This window comes from Scyliorhinus torazame, chromosome 13, assembly GCF_047496885.1.
Source record: "Scyliorhinus torazame isolate Kashiwa2021f chromosome 13, sScyTor2.1, whole genome shotgun sequence".
Classification (NCBI taxonomy): domain Eukaryota; kingdom Metazoa; phylum Chordata; class Chondrichthyes; order Carcharhiniformes; family Scyliorhinidae; genus Scyliorhinus; species Scyliorhinus torazame.
Window position 1 is genome coordinate 197375433 of NC_092719.1, and position 19519 is coordinate 197394951.

General features: G+C 49.7%; 1 protein-coding gene across 5 annotated transcripts in view; it reads right to left on the reverse strand.

Moving 5' to 3' along the window:
- Window positions 1-19519, reverse strand: part of LOC140388501 (uncharacterized) — a 175989-nt gene that overhangs the window by 97053 nt on the left and 59417 nt on the right. For all 5 annotated transcript variants that reach the window (XM_072472796.1, XM_072472793.1, XM_072472792.1 and 2 more), the window contains exons 2-3: window positions 16591-18511; window positions 15521-15607 (exon numbers count right to left, since the gene is read on the reverse strand). In XM_072472796.1, coding sequence (XP_072328897.1) covers window positions 15521-15607; window positions 16591-18436 — 1933 coding nt within the window. In that variant the 5' untranslated portion in view covers window positions 18437-18511. The remainder of the gene's footprint in view (window positions 1-15520; window positions 15608-16590; window positions 18512-19519) is intronic.

A 19519-nucleotide genomic window follows, 5' to 3' on the forward strand; every position in this document is an offset into this window, starting at 1 on the left:
CTTTACCCCCGACGATGTCCCGGGCACTGATCGCCTTGATCCTGAAGCGGGACAAGGATCCCCTGAAGTGTGGGTCTTACAGGCCGATTTTGTTGTTAAATGTAGATGCCAAGGTGCTGGTGAAGGTCTTAGCCACGAGGATTGAGGATTGTGTGCCGCAGGTGATCCACGAAGACCAGACAGGATTCGTGAACGGGAGGCAGTTGAACGCGAATGTGCGGAGGCTCCTGAACGTTATTATGATGCCGGCGAGGGAGGGGGAGGCGGAGATAGTGGTGGCGATGGACGCTGAGAAGGCCTTCGATAGGGTAGAGTGGGGGTACTTGTGGGAGGTGCTGAAGAGGTTCGGGTTTGGGGACGGGTTTGTTAGGTGGGTTAGGTTGTTGAACGAGGTCCCGATGGCGAGTGTGGCCACGAACAAGGGGAGATCTGAGTACTTTCGGTTGCATCAAGGGACGAGGCAGGGGTGTCCCCTGTCCCCCCTGCTCTTCGCACGGGCGATTGAACCCCTGGCTACGGCACTGAGGGTGTCGAGGAACTGGAGGGGGTTGGTGCGGGGCGGGGAGGAGCATAGGGTGTCGCTCTATGCGGACGACTTGCTGCTAAATGTGGCGGACCCGGTGGGGGGAATGCCGGAGGTAATGAGGATCCTCAGGGAGTTCGGGGATTTCTCAGGGTACAAGCTCAACATGGGGAAGAGCGAGTTGTTCGTGGTTCACCCAGGGCACCAGGAGAGGGGGATTGGCGAGCTCCCACTAAAAAGGGTGGAGAGGAGCTTCAGGTACTTGGGGGTCCAGGTGGCCAGGAGCTGGGGGGCCCTGCATAGACTTAATTTCATGAGGCTGGTGGAGCAAATAGAGCTGCCACTGTCCCTGGCGGGTAGGGTGCAGTCAGTTAAGGTGACGGTGCTTCCAAAGTTTTTGTTCTTGTTCCAGTGCCTCCCCATTTTTATCCCAAAGGCCTTCTTTGGGCGGGTCAACAGGAGCATAACGGGGTTTGTGTGGACGCGAGAGACTCCGAGGGTGAGAAGGGTGTTCCTGGAGCGGAGTAGCGATGGGGGAGCTGGCACTGCCCAACCTCTGTGGGTACTACTGGGCCGCCAATGCGGCGATGGTGCGCAAGTGGGTGATGGAGGGGGAGGGGGCTTCATGGAAGAGGCTGGAGACGGCGTCTTGTGAGGGTACGAGTCTGGAGGCGCTGGCAACGGTGCCGCTGCCGCTCTCTCCAATGAGGTATACCACGAGCCCGGTAGTGGCGGCTACCTCAAAATCTAGGGGCAGTGGAGGCGGCACAGGGGGGGAAGTTGGGGCCTCGGTGTGGACCCCAGTATGGGGGAACCACCGGTTTGTCCCAGGGAGAATAGATGGAGGGTTTTCGGCGTGGCACAGGGCAGGGGGGACCTTTTGTGGACGGGAAGTTCGCGAGCCTGGGTGAACTGGAGGAGAAGTACGGGCTCCCCCAGGGAACACCTTCAGATATTTACAGGTAAGGGCGTTTGCCAGGCGGCAAGTGGTGGAATTCCCGCGGCTGCTGCCACGCGCAGTACAAGACAGGGTGCTCTCGGTGGGGTGGGTTGGAATGGGGAAGATCTCGGAAACTTACCAGGTGATGCAGGAGGAGGAGGAGGCCTCAGTGGTGGTACTGTTGAACGGTAAGTGGGAGGAGGAGTTGGGAGAGGAGATCGAAGAGGGGACGTGGGCAGATGCCCTAGAGAGGGTGAACTCTTCCTCTTCGTGCGCGAGGCTCAGCCTCATACAGTTTAAGGTGCTGCACAGGGCACACATGACCGGGACAAGGATGAGCCGGTTCTTTGGGGGTGAGGACAGGCGTGTTAGGTGCTCAGGGAGCCCAGCAAATCACACCCATATGTTCTGGGCATGCCCAGCGCTGGAGGAATTTTGGAAGGGCGTAGCGAGGACGGTGTCGGGGGTGGTAGGATCCAAGGTCAGGCCGGGCTGGGGACTCGCAATATTTGGGGTTACAGGGGAGCCGGGAGTGCAGGAGGCGAAAGAGGCCGGTATTCTGGCCTTTGCGTCCCTGGTAGCCCGGCGAAGGATTCTTCTTCAGTGGAGGGATGCGAGGCCCCCACGCGTGGAATCCTGGATCAACGATATGGTGGGGTTTATTAAATTGGAGAGGGTGAAATTCGCCTTAAGGGGCTCGGTACAAGGATTCTTTAGGCGGTGGCAACCGTTCTTGGACTTCCTGGCAGAACGGTAGACAATGGTCAGTAGCAGCAGCAACCTGGGGAGGGGGGGGGGGTTCTATTTTATTTTTGTTTATTAACCTTGGGGATCTGAGGGGGTGTATATATTTGCTATGTTTGCTTTGTGTTAACTCGGGGTGTTAATTTATTATTTATGTATAGGGGGAGGGGGTACGGGGGTTGTTTTAATTTGTTCTGTATTTCATTTTACTGGGTTTCTTTTTCATTCTGTTGTTGATATTTTGTGAAAACCCGAATAAAAATTATTTTTTTAATAAAGCTGCTGTATTGTTATACAAATTCAACTGACTCACCAATATTTTGCTACCTGGGCAAACCTCTCTGAAATGAACTAGGAAGCCATTCAGTTGTTTGATATGCCTCAGGGCATTAAGGATAGACAAGAATGGAGTCCATGTCCACAACTGGAGGACATCCTTTTCAATGATCACTGTGAAAGCAGCTCTTATTAACAAGACAGGAATGCTCAATCCTTAAATTAAACTTGTGGAAAACAACAATACAGAGTCAATGGTGAAATGAAATGAAATGAAATGAAAATTGCTTATTGTCACAAGTAGGCTTCAAATGAAGTTACTGTGAAAAGCCCTACACAGGGCACACATGACCGGGACAACACCCTGTTGCCACATTCCGGCGCCTGTTCGGGGGAGGCTGGTACTGGAATTGAACCGTGCTGCTGGCCTGCCTTGGTCTGCTTTCAAAGCCAGCTATTTAGCCCTGTGCTAAACCAGATCCATGAATCATGGTCCTGATATTTGCAGGGCGGTAGTGAGAGAACAGTTGGGAAGGGTTGTGGTTTAGAGGAGACATTCTGCTTGGGTGGGGAAGTGCGTGCAGTTGGTAGGGGGATTGATGGAGTTGGAGATCCATGGGGAGATGGCGGAGTAAGTAATGGGGTTGGAGATCATGGAGGGGATGGGGGTCAGGGAGTAAAATTTCAGCTGATCATGGAGAGGGAAGCAGGTGAACCGGTTAAGCCCTGAGGGCACAATCCCGTTACTCCTGACCCCCAGGCTGTGCTGCAAATGCAATTACTTGATGGAACCAGCCCTTGGGCGGCACGTTAGCACAGTGGTTAGCACTATTGCTTCACAGCTCCAGGGTCCCAGGTTCGATTCCCACTTGGATCACCGTCTGTGCGGAGTCTGCACGTTCTCCCTGTGTCTACATGAGTTTCCTCCGGGTGCTGCGGTTTCCTCCCACAAGTCCCGAAAGACGTGCTGTTAGGTAAATTGGACATTCCGAATTCTCCCTCTGTGTACCTGAACAGGTGCTGGAATGTGGTGACTAGGGGCTTTTCACAGTAATTCATGTAAGCCTACTTGTGACAATAAAGGTTATTATTATTATTGTTTCCTTTTACCTGTGAGGCCTGTGAAAGCCAGCCAAAATGAGTAAAAGTAAATGCATGCTAAAGTGGAAGCTTCAAGCCCCTTTAAGGTTTTTAACTAACTGACTTGCCTGGTCCCGCTCCACCACCATTAAAACCAGCAGTGGGCAGTTTTGGAGCCGGACTTGAAATTTTTATCCAATTTTAACTTCCCATCCAATCTAAAGCCATCCATTCTTGGCGGGCGGTGTGGGGGGTGGCGAGAGACAAGATTAATATCAACCCCCACAGCATTCAGAGTCCAATCAGCCCACTGTGCCTATACTAACTCTTTATTAGGGGTAATCAATTTGTCCAACTCCCTTACTCGTTCCCTGTAGCCCAGCAAATGTTTCTCCGAAATGGATAATCATATTAGTTTTCTGTCACAACAATCACAGAAAAGTGTGAAAAATATATTCATTTGCATGCAAGAAGTGTGGGAATTAATTTCTGCACCTGCTCCTTTTAAATTCTTAGGAAAAGTTGAGGTTGGAAATTTAAAATGAGACTTGGTCCCAGTCATTAATGTGACTCAAAGGTGCATGTTTTAAAATGAATTGTTTTGCAAGAGTTTAAGCAGCTCCCTGGAGATTCCCAAACTTTTACTTGACAGTCTCGATGTACAATATCCAGCTGGGGGTTAGTTGCGGAGACTTTAGCTAGTTCCTGCCAATAGAAAAATAGAAAAACTGCAAAGTCTGACTGAGAGAAGTGAAACCAAATATCTGCCCAAAAGACTTTCAGTGTGGTGACAACAATCATTAAACAACGCCACGTTTGTCTGTCGCATCCAGCTTCCATTTCTTTTATAAACTAACAGGATTATAATTGAGACAACAAAGAACAAAGAAATGTGCAGCACAGGAACAGGCCCTTCGGCCCTCCAAGCCTGTGCCGACCATGCTGCCCAACTAAACTACAATCTTCTACACTTCCTGGGTCCGTATCCCTCTATTCCCATCCTATTCATGTATTTGTCAAGATGCCCCTTAAATGTCACTATCGTCCTGCTTCCACCACCTCCTCCGGTAGCGAGTTCCAGGCACCCACTACTCACTGCGTAAAAAACTTGCCTTGTACATCTACTCTAAACCTTGCCCCTCTCACCTTAAACCTATGCCCCCTAGTAATTGACCCCTCTACCCTGGGGAAAAGCCTCTGACTAACCACTCTGTCTATGCCCCTCATAATTTTGTAGACCTCTATCAGGTCGCCCCTCAACCTCCGTCGTTCCAGTGAGAACAAACCGAGTTTATTCAACCGCTCCTCATAGCTAATGCCCTCCATACCAGGCAACATTCTGGTAAATCTCTTCTGCACCCTCTCTAAAGCCTCCACATCCTTCTGGTAGTGTGGCGACCAGAATTGAACACTATACTCCAAGTGTGGATAATCCCAACACAACCCAGGGCAGCATAGTGGTTAGCACAATTGCTTCACAGCTCCAGTGTCCCAGGTTCGATTCCCGGCTTGGGTCACTGTCTGTGCGGAGACTGCACGTTCTCCCCATGTGTGGGTGGGTTTCATCCGGGTGCTCCGGTTTCCTCCCACAGTCCAAAGATGTGCAGGTTAGGTGGATTGGCCATGATAAATTGCCCTTAGTGTCCAAAATTGCCCTTAGTGTTGGGTGGGGTTACTGGGTTATGTGAATAGGGAGGAAGTGAGGGCTTAAGTGGGTCGGTGCAGACTCGATGGGCTGAATGGCCTCCTTCTGCACTGTAAATTCTATGATTCATCCCAACCAAATATAATCCTGCCACGCTGAGTAAAACCCATCTACTGACCCCTTATCATGTACTTGATCCTCTCCAGGTGTAGGAATTTCATCAGGTCCTCTAACCAGGCTGAAGCCTTAGGTGGCAATGAAGACCTCCACCTAAGCAGGACTCACCTCCCGGCTATTAGCAAGGTGAAGGCCAAAACATCTGCCTTTGTCCCCATCTGCAGCTCGACACTCCAAAAATGGCCACCAATGCGCACGGCTCCACTTTCACACCCAGAATTCCTGACATTGTTTCAAAGAAGGAGACCCAAAAATTAACAAGCTTGGGGCAGGATCAGAACATGTGTGCGTGGTTCACTGGCCGACTAGAGCGGCACTCACATCTGTCCTCCATCCCCGAGATGAACCCGCTCATACATGCCCTGGCCTGGTGTGCCCTGTGCACCACCATGAATTCTATCAGACATAGCCTTGCACATGAGGAGGTAAAGTTCACCCTATGAAGTGTGTCACTCCACACCCCACCCTCAAACACTAAACCCAGCTCATCCTCCCACATCCTCTTTACTTCTTCCAGTGATGCTTGCTCTGTCGCCAACCGCTGCCCATAAATGTCTGAGATCCTTACCCCACCTAACTCAGCCAAGGACAGAACCCTATCCAAAACAAGGGCGCTGGCACCTGGGGAAATGAAGTAAGCTCCTTCCGCACAAAAACCACGCATTGAAAGTATATGAATACATTCCCTCTTGGGTTTTGGAACTTCTCCACAATCCCGTCTGGAGTTCCGGAGGTCTCTGAGGCCTACAGGCTCGTGCAGTCAGTGTCAGGCATCACAGCCTTGACGTTTTTTCAGGTAACCAAGCTCACTCCAGCTCTCTGAAACTGCCTAAACCAGTGGTAGACAATCTCCAGCCCGGGGGTCACATGAGGCCCATCTGTGTTCTGAGTGCAGCCACAAAACATTTTGTTGATCTTTTCCCACACGCAGGGTTGCCACATTCCATTGATTTGCGTTTCCGAAAAACAGGCGTGAAAGGGCTACATATTCCTATCCCTGCAAGGGGCTAGCAGGGACCCAGCGTAAAACTAGCAGCTTTTGCTGCAGATACGGGGCCCCGCACTTCTGGGTCGGAGGCCGCACATGCGCACGCGGCGGCCTCCAGCGGCCGCTTTGTGCTCCATGGCAGACTCAGACCGCAGAGCTGGGCATTAAAAATAGCCCCATCGGCCGCGCACCCGACCCTGACCGCCCGCCGAAACATTGTCCAACTGCGCATAAGGTCCCCCCTGCCCTCTGATCGCCCACCCCCCCCCCCGACCAGGGCGGGCGCTGACTGAGTCCGCAACCGCCACTCTTGTTTCCCGACTGGCAGGACCATGAGTGGTCTACGCCGTCGGGACTTCAGCCGGTCAGGGGCGGAGAATTGCGGAGCGGGCCTCCAGCAATGGCCGCAGGTAGGCGATATGCGGCGCGGCGTTCTCTCCGAATACGCCGCTTTTCGGAGCCCACAGAATCGGGGTACCGGTGCCGGTCCCAATTCTGTGCGGGGAAATGGATTCTCCACCCCGGCACCGACCGTGATTTCGGTGTCGGGCTGCAGAGAATGCAGCCCAAGGTGTGTGCTGATTGCTCACAACACTGACTGTGAGAGCCGTGCGCTCCCTCTGTGTACAAAGTGTAAATATTTATTTTGTTTTTACCATTTAAACTTGATGGCAGTTCTATTAATGTACAAATAATTAAACATTTTCTATAACTTGTTATCAAATATTCAGTGTATATTGAATGTATCTTATTCATGGAATCATGGTTAGTGAACAAGCCCAATTTCAATCTTGTGGCTCACTGAGATGAAGGAGGGTCACTCCTACGGCCCAATCATTCGTCTAGGTTGCCCGTCACTGGCAGAAACAATGAAGCGAGTCTATCATGGGCATTGATGGGCATCCTGGGGTCTCTCTGATCAGCAGTCAGATAGCACAAGGAAGATTTGACCCTAGCTGTGTCAACTGAGGCCCTTTGCAATGCGTGATTCACAAGACACGGCTAAGCATTATGGGCTGGATTCTTCCGCCCCTCCGGCCACAGGATCGCCATGGGCGAGACGTAGACAATGGGAAAGTCCATTGCCCTCGGGTGGGATTCTCCGTTCGTCATTTCAGACCATTCAAAACAAGCATCAACAAAGGCAGCAGGAACTCTGTCGGACTCAACAACAACTTTATATTTATTTAGTGCCTTTAACATTATGAAGACCGCAAGGTGGTCCACAGGAGCATGATGAAACAAAACATGATGCCGGACCATATAAGGATTATTGTGTCTGGGGAACAAAGATTTGATCAAAGAGGTAGGTTTTAAGAAGTGTCTTAAAGGAGCAAAGAGAGGCGGAGAGGCAGAGAGGTGCAAAGTGGGAATTCCAGAGCATGGCTTCTCGGGGGTAAATTTTACGGGCGTGTCCACTGGGACAATCGTCACAGGGGGATGGACAATTTGATGGACTATTTAAAGGTCCATTGATCTTGGTTGGGAATCCCCAGTCGAAGGGCAGGCGCCACCAGAAAATGCTGCCCTAGGCAACCAAGGGCACAGTCATCAATGGTAGAGTGATTAAAAATTGGAGATGGCCAAGAGATTAGTTGAGCGATAAATGTAGGCCAGGACATCAGAGAGAACACAAACTGATCTTTTCCCACACGAATAGTGGCTCCTAATCACTTGTACCAGAACATGATTCTGCATCCTGTTCCTGGTCTAGACTCTGCAGCAGAAAACAACCACAAAAAAGGCACAGACTATCGCTCCTGAACAAAGGTTCTTTATGCATTTTGTTTCAAACTCTCCTGTTTCTAGTTATATCCTCTTAATTTGAAGTTTGCCCGGTCTGTGCTCCACACTAATCCATGTCTGAGACAGGCAGGTACCCAGCTACACTCAGGCTCCTGTTGTTTTGGAGTTCCACTGCGATGACAATACAGCAGAGGTTGGCTCCATTTCACCATGTCTCTATTCCCAGCCGGAATATGGATGATCCCCTTGGAGTCCACTCTGCTGCAATTGGGATTTCCTGCACTTACAGTGCACGCTACTGGCAATGTCACTATGTGTACAACAGGAGATATTGCTGCAGCATCTTTTCAAATACGGTACGATAGTATGGCAACTTCTAAACCAGAGGCTTGGCTTATAGGATCTCGAAATAGAACTTGAAATCCCATCACAACTTATTTTAAATTATAAATTTAGAGTGCCCAATTTTCTTTCCCAATTAAGGGGCATTTTAGCGTGGCCAATCCACCTAGCCTGCACATCTTTGGGTTGTGGGGGTGAGACCCACGCAGACAAGGGGAGAATGTGCAAACTCCACACGGACAGTGACATGGGACGGGATCGAACTCAGGCCCTCGGTGCCATGAGGTAGCAGCGCTAACCACTGCACCATCATGCCACCCAATAACTCCCATCACAACTGCCGATGGAATTTAAATCCAGTTAATTAAATAAAATCTGGATTAAAAACGTTCAGATTGATGAGCATGAAACTATTGGATTGTCATGAAAACCTAAAGTAAGGTCAAGTCGCCAAAGTCCCAAAGGACCATAGGCTGCTCTCCCCTTTGAGGGGGGAGAACTGACTGGTGGTGATTTAACCTGAGGATCACCACACCTCAGGCGAGGGGCAAGGTTGAGAAGGCGGGGCCTTCATGAATAACCTCAGCCGGTACCGGAATTGAACCCACGCCATTGGCCTTCCTCTGCTTCATAAACCAGCTGTTCAGGCAACTGAACTAATCTGGCACCCAAACTGGTCAACAAATGCCCTTTAGGGAAGGAAATCTTCTGCCAATGCCTAGTCTAGCCCCGCCAGACCCACAGTCATGTGATTTATTCTTAACTGCCCTATGAAATGGCCCACAAGCCATTCACTTCGACAGATAGGCAGTAAATGCTGGCTTTACCAGAGTCAGCCGCATACCAGGAATTTAAAAAAAAAATTGTTTGCTGCAAAATAGACATTTGAGTTGCACCTCATCCAACCCAGTGGTTAACACGGTGGTGCCAAGACTCCAACAGAAGTTAACAGGGCTGGAATTTTCCGTGCGTTCACTGGCGGTGGGATAATAATAATCTTTATTGTCACAAGTAGGCTTACATTAACACAGCAATGAAGTTACTTTGAAAAGCCCCCAGTCGCCACACTCTGGCACCTGTTTAGGTACACTGAGGGAGAATTCAGAATGTCCAACTCACCTAACAAGCACGTCTTTCGGGACTTGTGGGAGGAATCCATGGGGAGAACGTGCAGACTCTGCGCAGACAGTGACTCGAGCCGGGACTCGAACTGGGCAGCACGGTAGCATAGTGGTTAGCACAATTGCTTCACAGCTCCAGGGTCCCAGGTTCGATTCCCGGCTTGGGTCGTTGTCTGTGCGGAGTCTGCACGTTCTCCCCGTGTGTGCGTGGGTTTCCTCCGGGCACTCCGGTTTCCTCCCACAGTCCAAAGATGTGCAGGTTAGGTGGATTGGCCATGATAAAGTGCCCTTAGTGTCCAAAATTGCCCTTAGTGTTGGGTGGGGTTACTTGGTTATGGGGATAGGGTGGAGGTGTGGGCTTGGGTAGGGTGCTCTTTCCGAGTGCCGGTGCAGACTCGATGGGCCGAATGGCCTCCTTCTGCACTGTAAATTCTATGACCCTGGCGCTGTGAAGCAACAGTGCTAACCAATGTGCTACCGTGCTGATTCTCTGGCCTGGCTGCCACGCATCACCACTCGCAGGGTTCCCAGTGGCTTGGGGGGCTTCAATTGCAGAGGATCCCGCTGCCAGCGAACCCCCCCCCCACCTCCCGCCCCCAACCACTGAGAAACACGTGGCTGGGAGGCTGGAGGATCCAGCCCCAGATCTTCTGATTTTCCTCTGCCAGTGAGATCAGGAACTCACCTGTGTGAAATGACAAAATCTGACCAATCACACTGCCTGGCCACAGAAACAGATGTGTATTAAATGACCTAGATCTTCCACAAAATAAAAGTTATTCAAAATCAGATCAGGAGTTTCTCTAAATGAGGAACGGTTGGACAGGTTGGATCTGTACCCATTGGAGTTTACAGGATGAGAGCTGATGTCATTGAAGCATGGAAGATCCTGAGGGGATTTGATAGTGTGGATACCAGGAGGATGTTTCCACTTGTGGGAGACACTAGAACCAAGAAACACAGTTCAAGAATAAGAAATCTACTATGTAAGATGGAGATGTGGAGAACTATTTTCTCTGAGAGGGTTGAATCTATTCAAGGCTGAGTTGGAGAGATTTTAGATAGACACGAGAGTTGAGGGTTATGGAGGGGCAGACAGAAAAGTGGAGTTGAGACAAAACCAGATCCGCCATGACCTTATTGAATGGCGGGACAGGCTCGAAGGCCTGAACAACCTACTCGTGCTCTGATGGCGTACGTTCCCAGTTGATCACACAACCCACAAGTTTGAAATACATGGGGCTGGATTCTCCGTTTTGAAGACGCCATCGTGAAAACTGTGGTGTTTTACGCCAGGAAAACCGGCGTCAAAAGGCCACAGATTTCCCGTTTTGCTGGGGGCTAGCAGGGAGCCGATGTAGAGCTCGCAGCTCTAGCTGCTGATACGGCCCCCAGCACTTCTGGGTCAGAGGCGCGCATGCGCACGGCAGTGGCCTGCAGTGGCCGTGCCGTGCTCCATGGCAGACTTAGCCCGTGGACCTGGACTGGCAAAGTAGTGCCCCGCATCAGCCGCTCGCGTTTTGGAAGGTCGAATTTGAATGCTGAATACAGGGTTAAAGGCAGGATTCTTGGAAGTGTGGAGGAACAGAGGGATCTTGGGGTCCACATACATAGATCCCTCAAAGTTGCCACCCAGGTTGGTAGGGTTGTTAAGAAGGCGTATGATGTGTTGGCTTTCATTAACGGGGGGATTGAGTTTAAGAACCGCAAGGTTTTGCTGCACTTTTATAAAACCCTGGTTAGACCACACTTGGAATATTGTGTCCAGTTCTGGTCGCCTCATTATAGGAAGGATGTCGATGCTTTGGAGAGGGTGCAGAGGAGATTTACCAGGATGCTGCCTGGACATTTGGCATGTCTTATGAAGAAAGGTTGAGGGAGCTAGGGCTTTTCTCACTGGAGCGAAGAAGGCAGAGAGGTGACTTGATAGAGGTGTACAAGGTGTTGAGAGGCATGGATAGAGTGGATAGACAGAGACTTTTCCCCAGGGTGGAAATGGCTGTCACGAGGGGACAACATTTTAAGGTGATTGGAGGAAGGTATAGGGGAGATGTCAGAGGTAGGTTCTTTACACAGAGAGTGGTGGGTGTGTGGAATGCACTGCCAGCAGAGGTGGTGGAGTCAGAGTCATTAGGGACATTTAAGCGACTCTTAGACAGGCACATGGACAGCAGTAAATTGAAGGGGTGTAGGTTAGGTTGATCTTAGATTAGGATAAATGGTTGGCACAACATCGTGGGCTGAAGTGCCTGAACTGTGTTGTACTGTTCTATGTTCTATGCTCAATGTTCTCTGTTCTATGTAATGTGGTAACAAGCTGTTTCTTTTTGATTATGATGCTAGTAAGCAATGACAAAAGAAAATAATTACCCTCTCAGATTCCCAGGGTATAACTGCCCCTCCTTCACCTTGTCCCCACACCTACAAACATAAAATCCACCAGCCCCCCACCCTCAGTGGCAGAATCAGTCAGCTGCAGGCCCCAACCGAGAACTCAGAAACCTCCCCAATTCCGGTCCCATTCAGAATGCACTCCCTCCAAAGGGAACGCGTGTAAAGGCCGGTACACCTTTGCTATTCAGTGTCAACAGCACCAAATTACAAGCAAGGAGGATATCTTTCTGATAGCTAATCCAACCGAAAGAAACCGATCTCAAAACCTTATTCTTTTCAATAAAGGCTAATCACATTCATGCACATGAGGAGGACAAGCTGGTTACACAGTGACCTCATTAGTCTTAACACACTACGTCAAGTCTTTCTTTCTCTCTCAATAATAACTCAGACAAGTGATTTATAATTTCATTAGAATAAAAGGGATCCAACTGGCTTGAATCCCAGAACGATTATGCCTTTTTTTTTTTTTTTTTATAAATGTTTTATTGAAAATTTTTTCCCAAACAACAATTTTTCCCCTCTTACAAAGCAAACGCAACAATAACAATACAGAAATTTTAAACAATACACAAGTAACAAAACCCCTTTATCTTTGACCTAAACTAAACCCCCCCCCCCCCCTCCCCCCCCCCTCTCCCCCCCCCCCCCCCCCCCCCCCTGGGTTGCTGCTGCTGGTCATCTGTCTTCCCTCTAACGTTCCCCTAGGTAGTCGAGAAATGGCTGCCACCGCCTGGTGAACCCTTGAGCCGATCCTCTCAGGGCAAACTTTATCTGCTCCAGTTTAATGAACCCCGCCATATCATTTACCCAGGCCTCCAGTCCGGGGGGTTTCGCCTCCTTCCACATGAGTAGGATCCTGCGCCGGGCTACTAGGGACGCAAAGGCCACAACGTCGGCCTCTTTCGCCTCCTGCACTCCCGGCTCTTCCGCAACTCCAAATAGAGCTAACCCCCAGCCTGGTTTGACCCGGGCCTTCACCACCCGCGAAATCACTCCCGTCACTCCCTTCCAATACCCTTCCAGTGCCGGGCATGCCCAAAACATATGTGCGTGGTTTGCCGGGCTCCCGCCACACCTCCCACATTTGTCCTCCACTCCAAAGAACCTGCTCAATCTTGCTCCCGTTATGTGTGCTCTATGTAGCACCTTAAATTGAATCAGGCTAAGCCTGGCGCATGAGGAAGAGGAATTTACCCTGCTTAGGGCATCAGCCCACATACCCTCCTCTATCTCCTCCCCTAGTTCTTCTTCCCACTTTCCTTTTAGTTCGCCCACCGACTCCTCCCCCTCTTCCCTCATCTCTCGGTAAATCTCTGACCCCTTGCCCTCTCCGACCCACACCCCTGACGATTATGCCTTTTGATGAACAACAACACAATAACTTTTATTTATATAATCTTTCACAGAGTAAAATATCCCACAGCCTCATAGGAACATTGGAAAACAAAATTTGAGACTGAGCCACGGCAGGGATATCAGACCAGATGTCCAAGAGTTTTTAAAAAGTCTCTGAAAGGAGGAAAGAGAGAAGTGAGAAGGTCTAAGGATAGAATTCCAGAGCTTAGGGCCCTGGCAACTGGAGGCAAGGCCACCATTTGTGGACCCTCAATTAAAATCGAGGATGCTTAATTGGGGGAGTGACGATATTTCGAGGGAATGTAAGGGCTTGGAAGAGATTAGAGAAATAGGGACATGCAAGGTTGGGGTGAAGGTTGGATTTGAGAACAAGGATGAGAACATTAAATCTGAGATGTTGTTTAACCAGGAGCTGAATTAGGTCAGCTGTGATGGGTAAATGGGATTTTCTGCAAGTTTTGGGAGGCTTTAATTTTACAGAGGGTAGAATGAGCTTGGACGGCCAGGAGTGTTTTGGAACAGTCCAATCTAGAAGTCACAGGATAGAAGTAATAGAGGGCAGAAGACGCTATCTGCCCATCGCGTCTGCACCAACCTTCCAAAGGAACACTAAACCCAGGCCCCCGCCTTATTCCTGCCCAACATTTTTGGTCAGTAAGGGGCAATTTAGCGTGGCCAATCCACCCAACCTTCACATCTTTGGTCTGTGGTGGGGGGCACATCTTTGGACTGTGGGGGAGGGGGGTGGGAGGCCGGAGCACCCGGAGGAAACCCACACAGACTCGGGAGAACGTGCAAACTCCACACAGACAGTCACCCGAGGCTGGAATTGAACGCGGGTCCCTGGCGCTGTGAAGCAGCAGTGCGGACCACTGTGTAGCCCTAGAGGGAAGAAAGCTGTGGATGAGGCACTGGGCAAAATGGTTGCAAGGGAAAAAGGCGCCAGTTCGCCAACCAAACTTATTGCCTTCTCTTTCTGCACCAACAGACCGCGTTGTAACTTGAAAGATTACAACATTAGTCAGAGCTGCTGAAAGAGTCGTCGGGAGGAATTCTCCCATTCGATACTAAGTCCCGTGGTGAGGGACATCAACGGGGCAAGTTTCTCATTGTGGAGGCTGACGGCATATCATCCAGTCCTGAGGCAACAAATTATGCATCTGGGGGTTTCGCGCCGTCTTCCCTGATGGGGCCGGCTTAATGGCATGTGCCCCGACGTCATATCTGAGTGCCATATTTAAATGGTGCCAGAACATTCACAATGTCAGACCAAGAACAGACAGATGTCTGCCCAGCTACCCAGCTCCAGAATTCAGTGGCACTTCCCTTCACTTCCTCCTGGACCCACGTCGAACTGCGCAGGAATGTGCGCTACCCGCCTGACGGGAGAAGGAGGCCATGCAGGGAAACCAACGCTGTATGGGCGCAGGGGGCCGATGCCGCCAATGCCCAAGGGGTGAACAAGAGGTCAACCACACAATGCTGAAGAGGGTGAACAACCTTATTCTCTCTGCCAGGGTAGGCCTCAGAATTAGTGGGCAATGTAATATCATAATTGACCACTAGATGGAGCTAGGTACAGAACTATATAAAGCACTGACTCTCAGGCTTCGGGGAGAGAGCTGGAGAGGAGAGCAGTGGAGTGAGAGAGAGAGATTAGAGTACAGTTATAGATAGAGTGTAGAGACTAATGTTAGTAGAGTGTAGATTGTAGATTACTAGATTATTGCTTGCTAAAGGAGTAAGTGGTCGAGCTTTAATAAGTAGTGTAATAAATGTTAGCTTTGTTATTGCAATTAGCTTCTGTGGTCTTTGTGAACACTACGACACCCATCCTGATAATAAGAATCGCAAAGGACACCATATCTCCCTAAAACCTTTTCTTCTTCCACTCACATCTAACTTTCCTCTGCCTGCACCTACCCCCCTCCACCCTCTCTTTACCATATCTGTTTGAAACACAATATACCAGTGAATTAAGTGTATGTAGATGTATTTGTTTTCAACGCAGGTAGCTACTCAAAAATGAGGGCGTCACTCTTGATAGAAGCACGTGATAGAAGATCTGTAATTATAAAATACGGCTTCACAAAATCCTTCAACATATTCCAAATACAAGTAGCCTTGGCAATGAAACATGTTGTGTTAACTTCTGAGGCAAAACAATTAAGAAACAAATTCTCACCCGATTGGCCGCCCATAGTTGTTGTCATGACATTGTGGATTCCAGGCTTCCCAGTACCTCGTGGTGTCGCCCTCACAGTCACAGGCCCTTTAAAGAGATGTGTAACATCTGGTTTAACAAGATCTGTGCAGCACACGCAGATTACAGCCGAGACTAAATAAAACTAACTAGAACTGAAAGAGCAATGCACATGGCTCATCTGGTTTTCATTTAATGTGTGGCCTTTTACATCTCACTTTATAATATATTTCTAAAACCGAGTTCAGGAATGTAGCAATCTTTGATATTCACTAAAACGTAAAGACCAGCTTCTGTAAACCGGCAATAGGAAATATGTACATGGATGCGAGTGCTAAGCAAAGCTGGATTAGTGGGAAAGTGAAGGTTTTCCCGTTGCCAACTAGGAGATGATTCATGGGTGTGTTAAGATCCGCCTAGCTGAGGGAATAGGAGTAAAACATGCTGACCCTCTAACTGAGGAGACATGATTAGTGAGTGAGTGCAGACCCTTTTGATCGGGGGGGGGGACCACATGAGTGAGTGTGGGTAGATGGATCGCCACAAGGAAACACGATTACTGAGCGTGTGCAGACGCCTCTGAATGAGGAGGCACGATTCTTGTTTATTAGTCACCTCCAAACAAGGAGACAAAATTAGTGCGTGTATACATTTCCTCTACAAAGCAAACAGGATTAGCAAGTTACTGTCCCCAGTTAAGGGAACAGGATTAACAAGTGTGTTTATATACAACGAAAATAAAGAAAAACTGGCTCAACAAGTGTGTGTGAGCATGATCGTCTTCCCCCCACCCTTCAATCGAGTCTGGGCCAGTGACGTTGTGAAGGCTCCAGTGCCTCAGGTAACATCTGCATGTCTTCCATTCCCCAAGGGCAAACACAGTCAGGATCAGTCTGGACCACCTGAGTGCTGAGCAGAATCGCTCCATGCAGTTCTGGCCCCCATAGCCAGCTTAAGGTACGGCATCAATGATTGTAGCCCGCTCAGGAAGAATAAATCTAATTACTTCATTTGACTTAGATGGTCAAAAATGGACTCAGGCAGTACCTCACCTGTCTCTTTTGATGTCTCCACTTGAAATATTTTGGTGGGACGGGAAGTGGGAGGAAGGGGTTTCAATGTTGCCCAAGGCAGACTCGAACTGGTCGTTGTCCTTTTGGCCCCAGGTCCTTCCTGGGTTAACGGTTGCTGGGTCACAATAATGTTTGTTTTGTTTGAGACCCTTGCTGAGAGCCGTTGAGGTAGCACTGTCGGTTTTGTCTGCAGCAATGTCATGAACGCGTCGCTCAGTGTGTGCCCTGCTTTCCTAGTCCTGGCAGATGTAACAATAGAGTTGCCTTCTACTGACGGTGCGCGTCTCCATGCGGTTAATGCCAAGAAATAAGTTGAAGTGTCTGCTTTTGTTGGCTCGGTTGATGTCACTCCCCTTCTGCCACCTTTCATGGTCAGGTGCTGGAGTCTTGCTGTTGGAGAAATGGTAATTTTTTCTGTGGGAGGTATGGCCCTGGCAGTAAAGCCTCCACCAGGAACAGATCGTGGAACATTGAGGAATCGGGCGCCATGCAGCACCTCAATGACTGTTGTCATGTTGTTTGCTGGGTTGGTGTAGGTGTTGTGCCCATGTTCTGAGCTGGAGTACGAGTACGTAGTTTGATGGGCGGACAAGAATCTGCCGGTGCCATACGATGGGGTTCTATGCTGTTGTGTCGTAGTTGCACTGTCAACAGTATCTCCTGACTTCCCACTTGGATTAGCTTGATCAGTCACTTGCCACTCCACCCCAGGCCCCAGCTGCTCGTTGGCAGAAGAAGTGGGCAAATTCAGAGCATGTGCTGCAAAATTAGCAGTGCGTTGGCGATGGGATTGGCTACTGGTTTTTGCAGGGCCAGTCACGTTCAGTAAATCCATCCGATTGCCAGCGCTGGGCTGGCCAACTATTAATGAGCTTTCTCTTGTTATTGGAGAATGACCAGATTTTGTGATCAATGGAGAAGCAGATTGCAGTGATGCAGGAGTCAGGTGACTCTCACCTTGCCCCTTATTACCCAAGGCTTGCTCCATTTTTGAGAGGGAAGAGCCAGTAACTGATGGAGACAGCCCTCGATCGGGTATACCTTCAAACTGCACAACAGTCTCCTGCTTTCCAGGTGATTGATAGGAACCAGTGGCTGAAGGAGTCAAAGTCAATGTTGGAGATGTGTTTCCGAGAGCAACGATCAGTCCTGCCGTCGCCTGCACAGTCTCCGTATGCGCAAGAATTGTGTGGCGCGTGCCAACATCAAAAACTGGAGGATTGTTTGGAGATGTCGCTGATTGCCCTTGCAGGAAAGTGATGGCGTCCACAACGTTGCCATCTTGAGAATTTATGGGGTTTTGATGTGTCTGGACTGTCTGATAATCTGGAGTGCTTTCAAATGACCCCAACAAAGTGTAATCAGCACTGCCATTCACCTCAGTAGCTATGACCAATGGAGCTGATGTGTTTGCGAAAATAAATTGTTCGGACTTAAAAATGTCCTTTTCTGGTTCTTCAACATCAAAATCATCCTCACTATCTACATCCTCATCGTCTCCACTGAAATCGAAGGCATTTCCTCTTGATGCCAAACTCGGGTACCAAGAGGATATGCTCGAGGGGGTGGGCGAGACAGGTCTGGCATGAACTGAGTCCTTGTTGGATATCGCAATCTTAGGCTGAGGAGACAGGATGGAAGAGCTCCTGGGAGGGACTGGCGTCAAGCTATCCTCAACTTCAGTGGAGTTAATTTTGGTTGACTTCTTATTGAATATTGAAATGTCATTGGCTATTTCTTTGGTAGGTGGTGATGTCATAGCTTGAGTGATACTGGAATAGATGAGAAGTAGCCCCCAGGCCCACAGCACATCTTGGTGCGCCATCAGCACACGGATCGTCCAACTCTGTCCCCTTAAAGTATTAAATGTTCATATCTTTGAAGTGAAATTTCCTGATCCCTGAAAGGAAAAAGATCTGAATTAAAGTTTTGGATTGCTTAAAACATGGCTACTCTTATATTTTTAATTTTTTTATTCTCCTCCTTTTTCACATTTTCTCCCACATTTACACCCATCAACAATAAACAATAATCAGCAAGATATGTCAATCCCCATAATAACAACGATCCCATCCGCCCACCAACCCCCAAACCTCAGCCCACATGTTTACATAAACAAATGACAAAAAGGAATCAGGGATTACCCATAGTCACCCTTAATCTACACAGCCCCCCCCCCCCCCGCCCCCCCCCCCCACCCCCCCCCCCACCCCCCACCCCCCAATTAATGTTCGATGTTATCCAGTTCTTGAAAGTGCATAATAAATAGTGCCCATGACTTGTAGAACCCCTCCGAGCTTCCCCTCAGTTCGAACTTAACCTTCTCAAGGGTCAAGTATTCCAACATGTCCCCCCGCCACGCCAGGGCACTGGGTGGAGAGGCTGCTCTCCATCCCAGCAGGATCCGCCTTTGGGCGATCAACGAGGCGAAGGCTATGATATCTGCCTCCGCTCCCGTTTCCAACCCTGGCTGGTCCGACACCCCGAATATGGCCTCCTGGGGACCCGGGTCCAGCTTCACACACACCACCTTGGAAATTACCCTAAACACCTCCTTCCAGTACTCCCCTAGCTTTGGACAGGACCAAAACATATGAACGTGATTCGCGGCCCTCCCCCCCACCCCACCCCCGTCCCCCCCCCTTACACCCCCCCACCCCCCCATCTCCCCCCCCCCCCACCCCCATCCCCCCCCCCCCTCAACGCTCACACACATCCCTCTACTCCTTCAAAAAATCGGCTCACCCTCGCCCTCGTGAGGTGCGCTCTATATACCACCTTCAGCTGTATCAGCCCCAACCTCGCACATGAGGTGGAGGCATTCACTCTCCGGAGCACCTCACACCAGACCCCCTCCTCTATAACCTCTCCCAACTCTTCCTCCCACTTTGCATTGATCCCTTCCAGT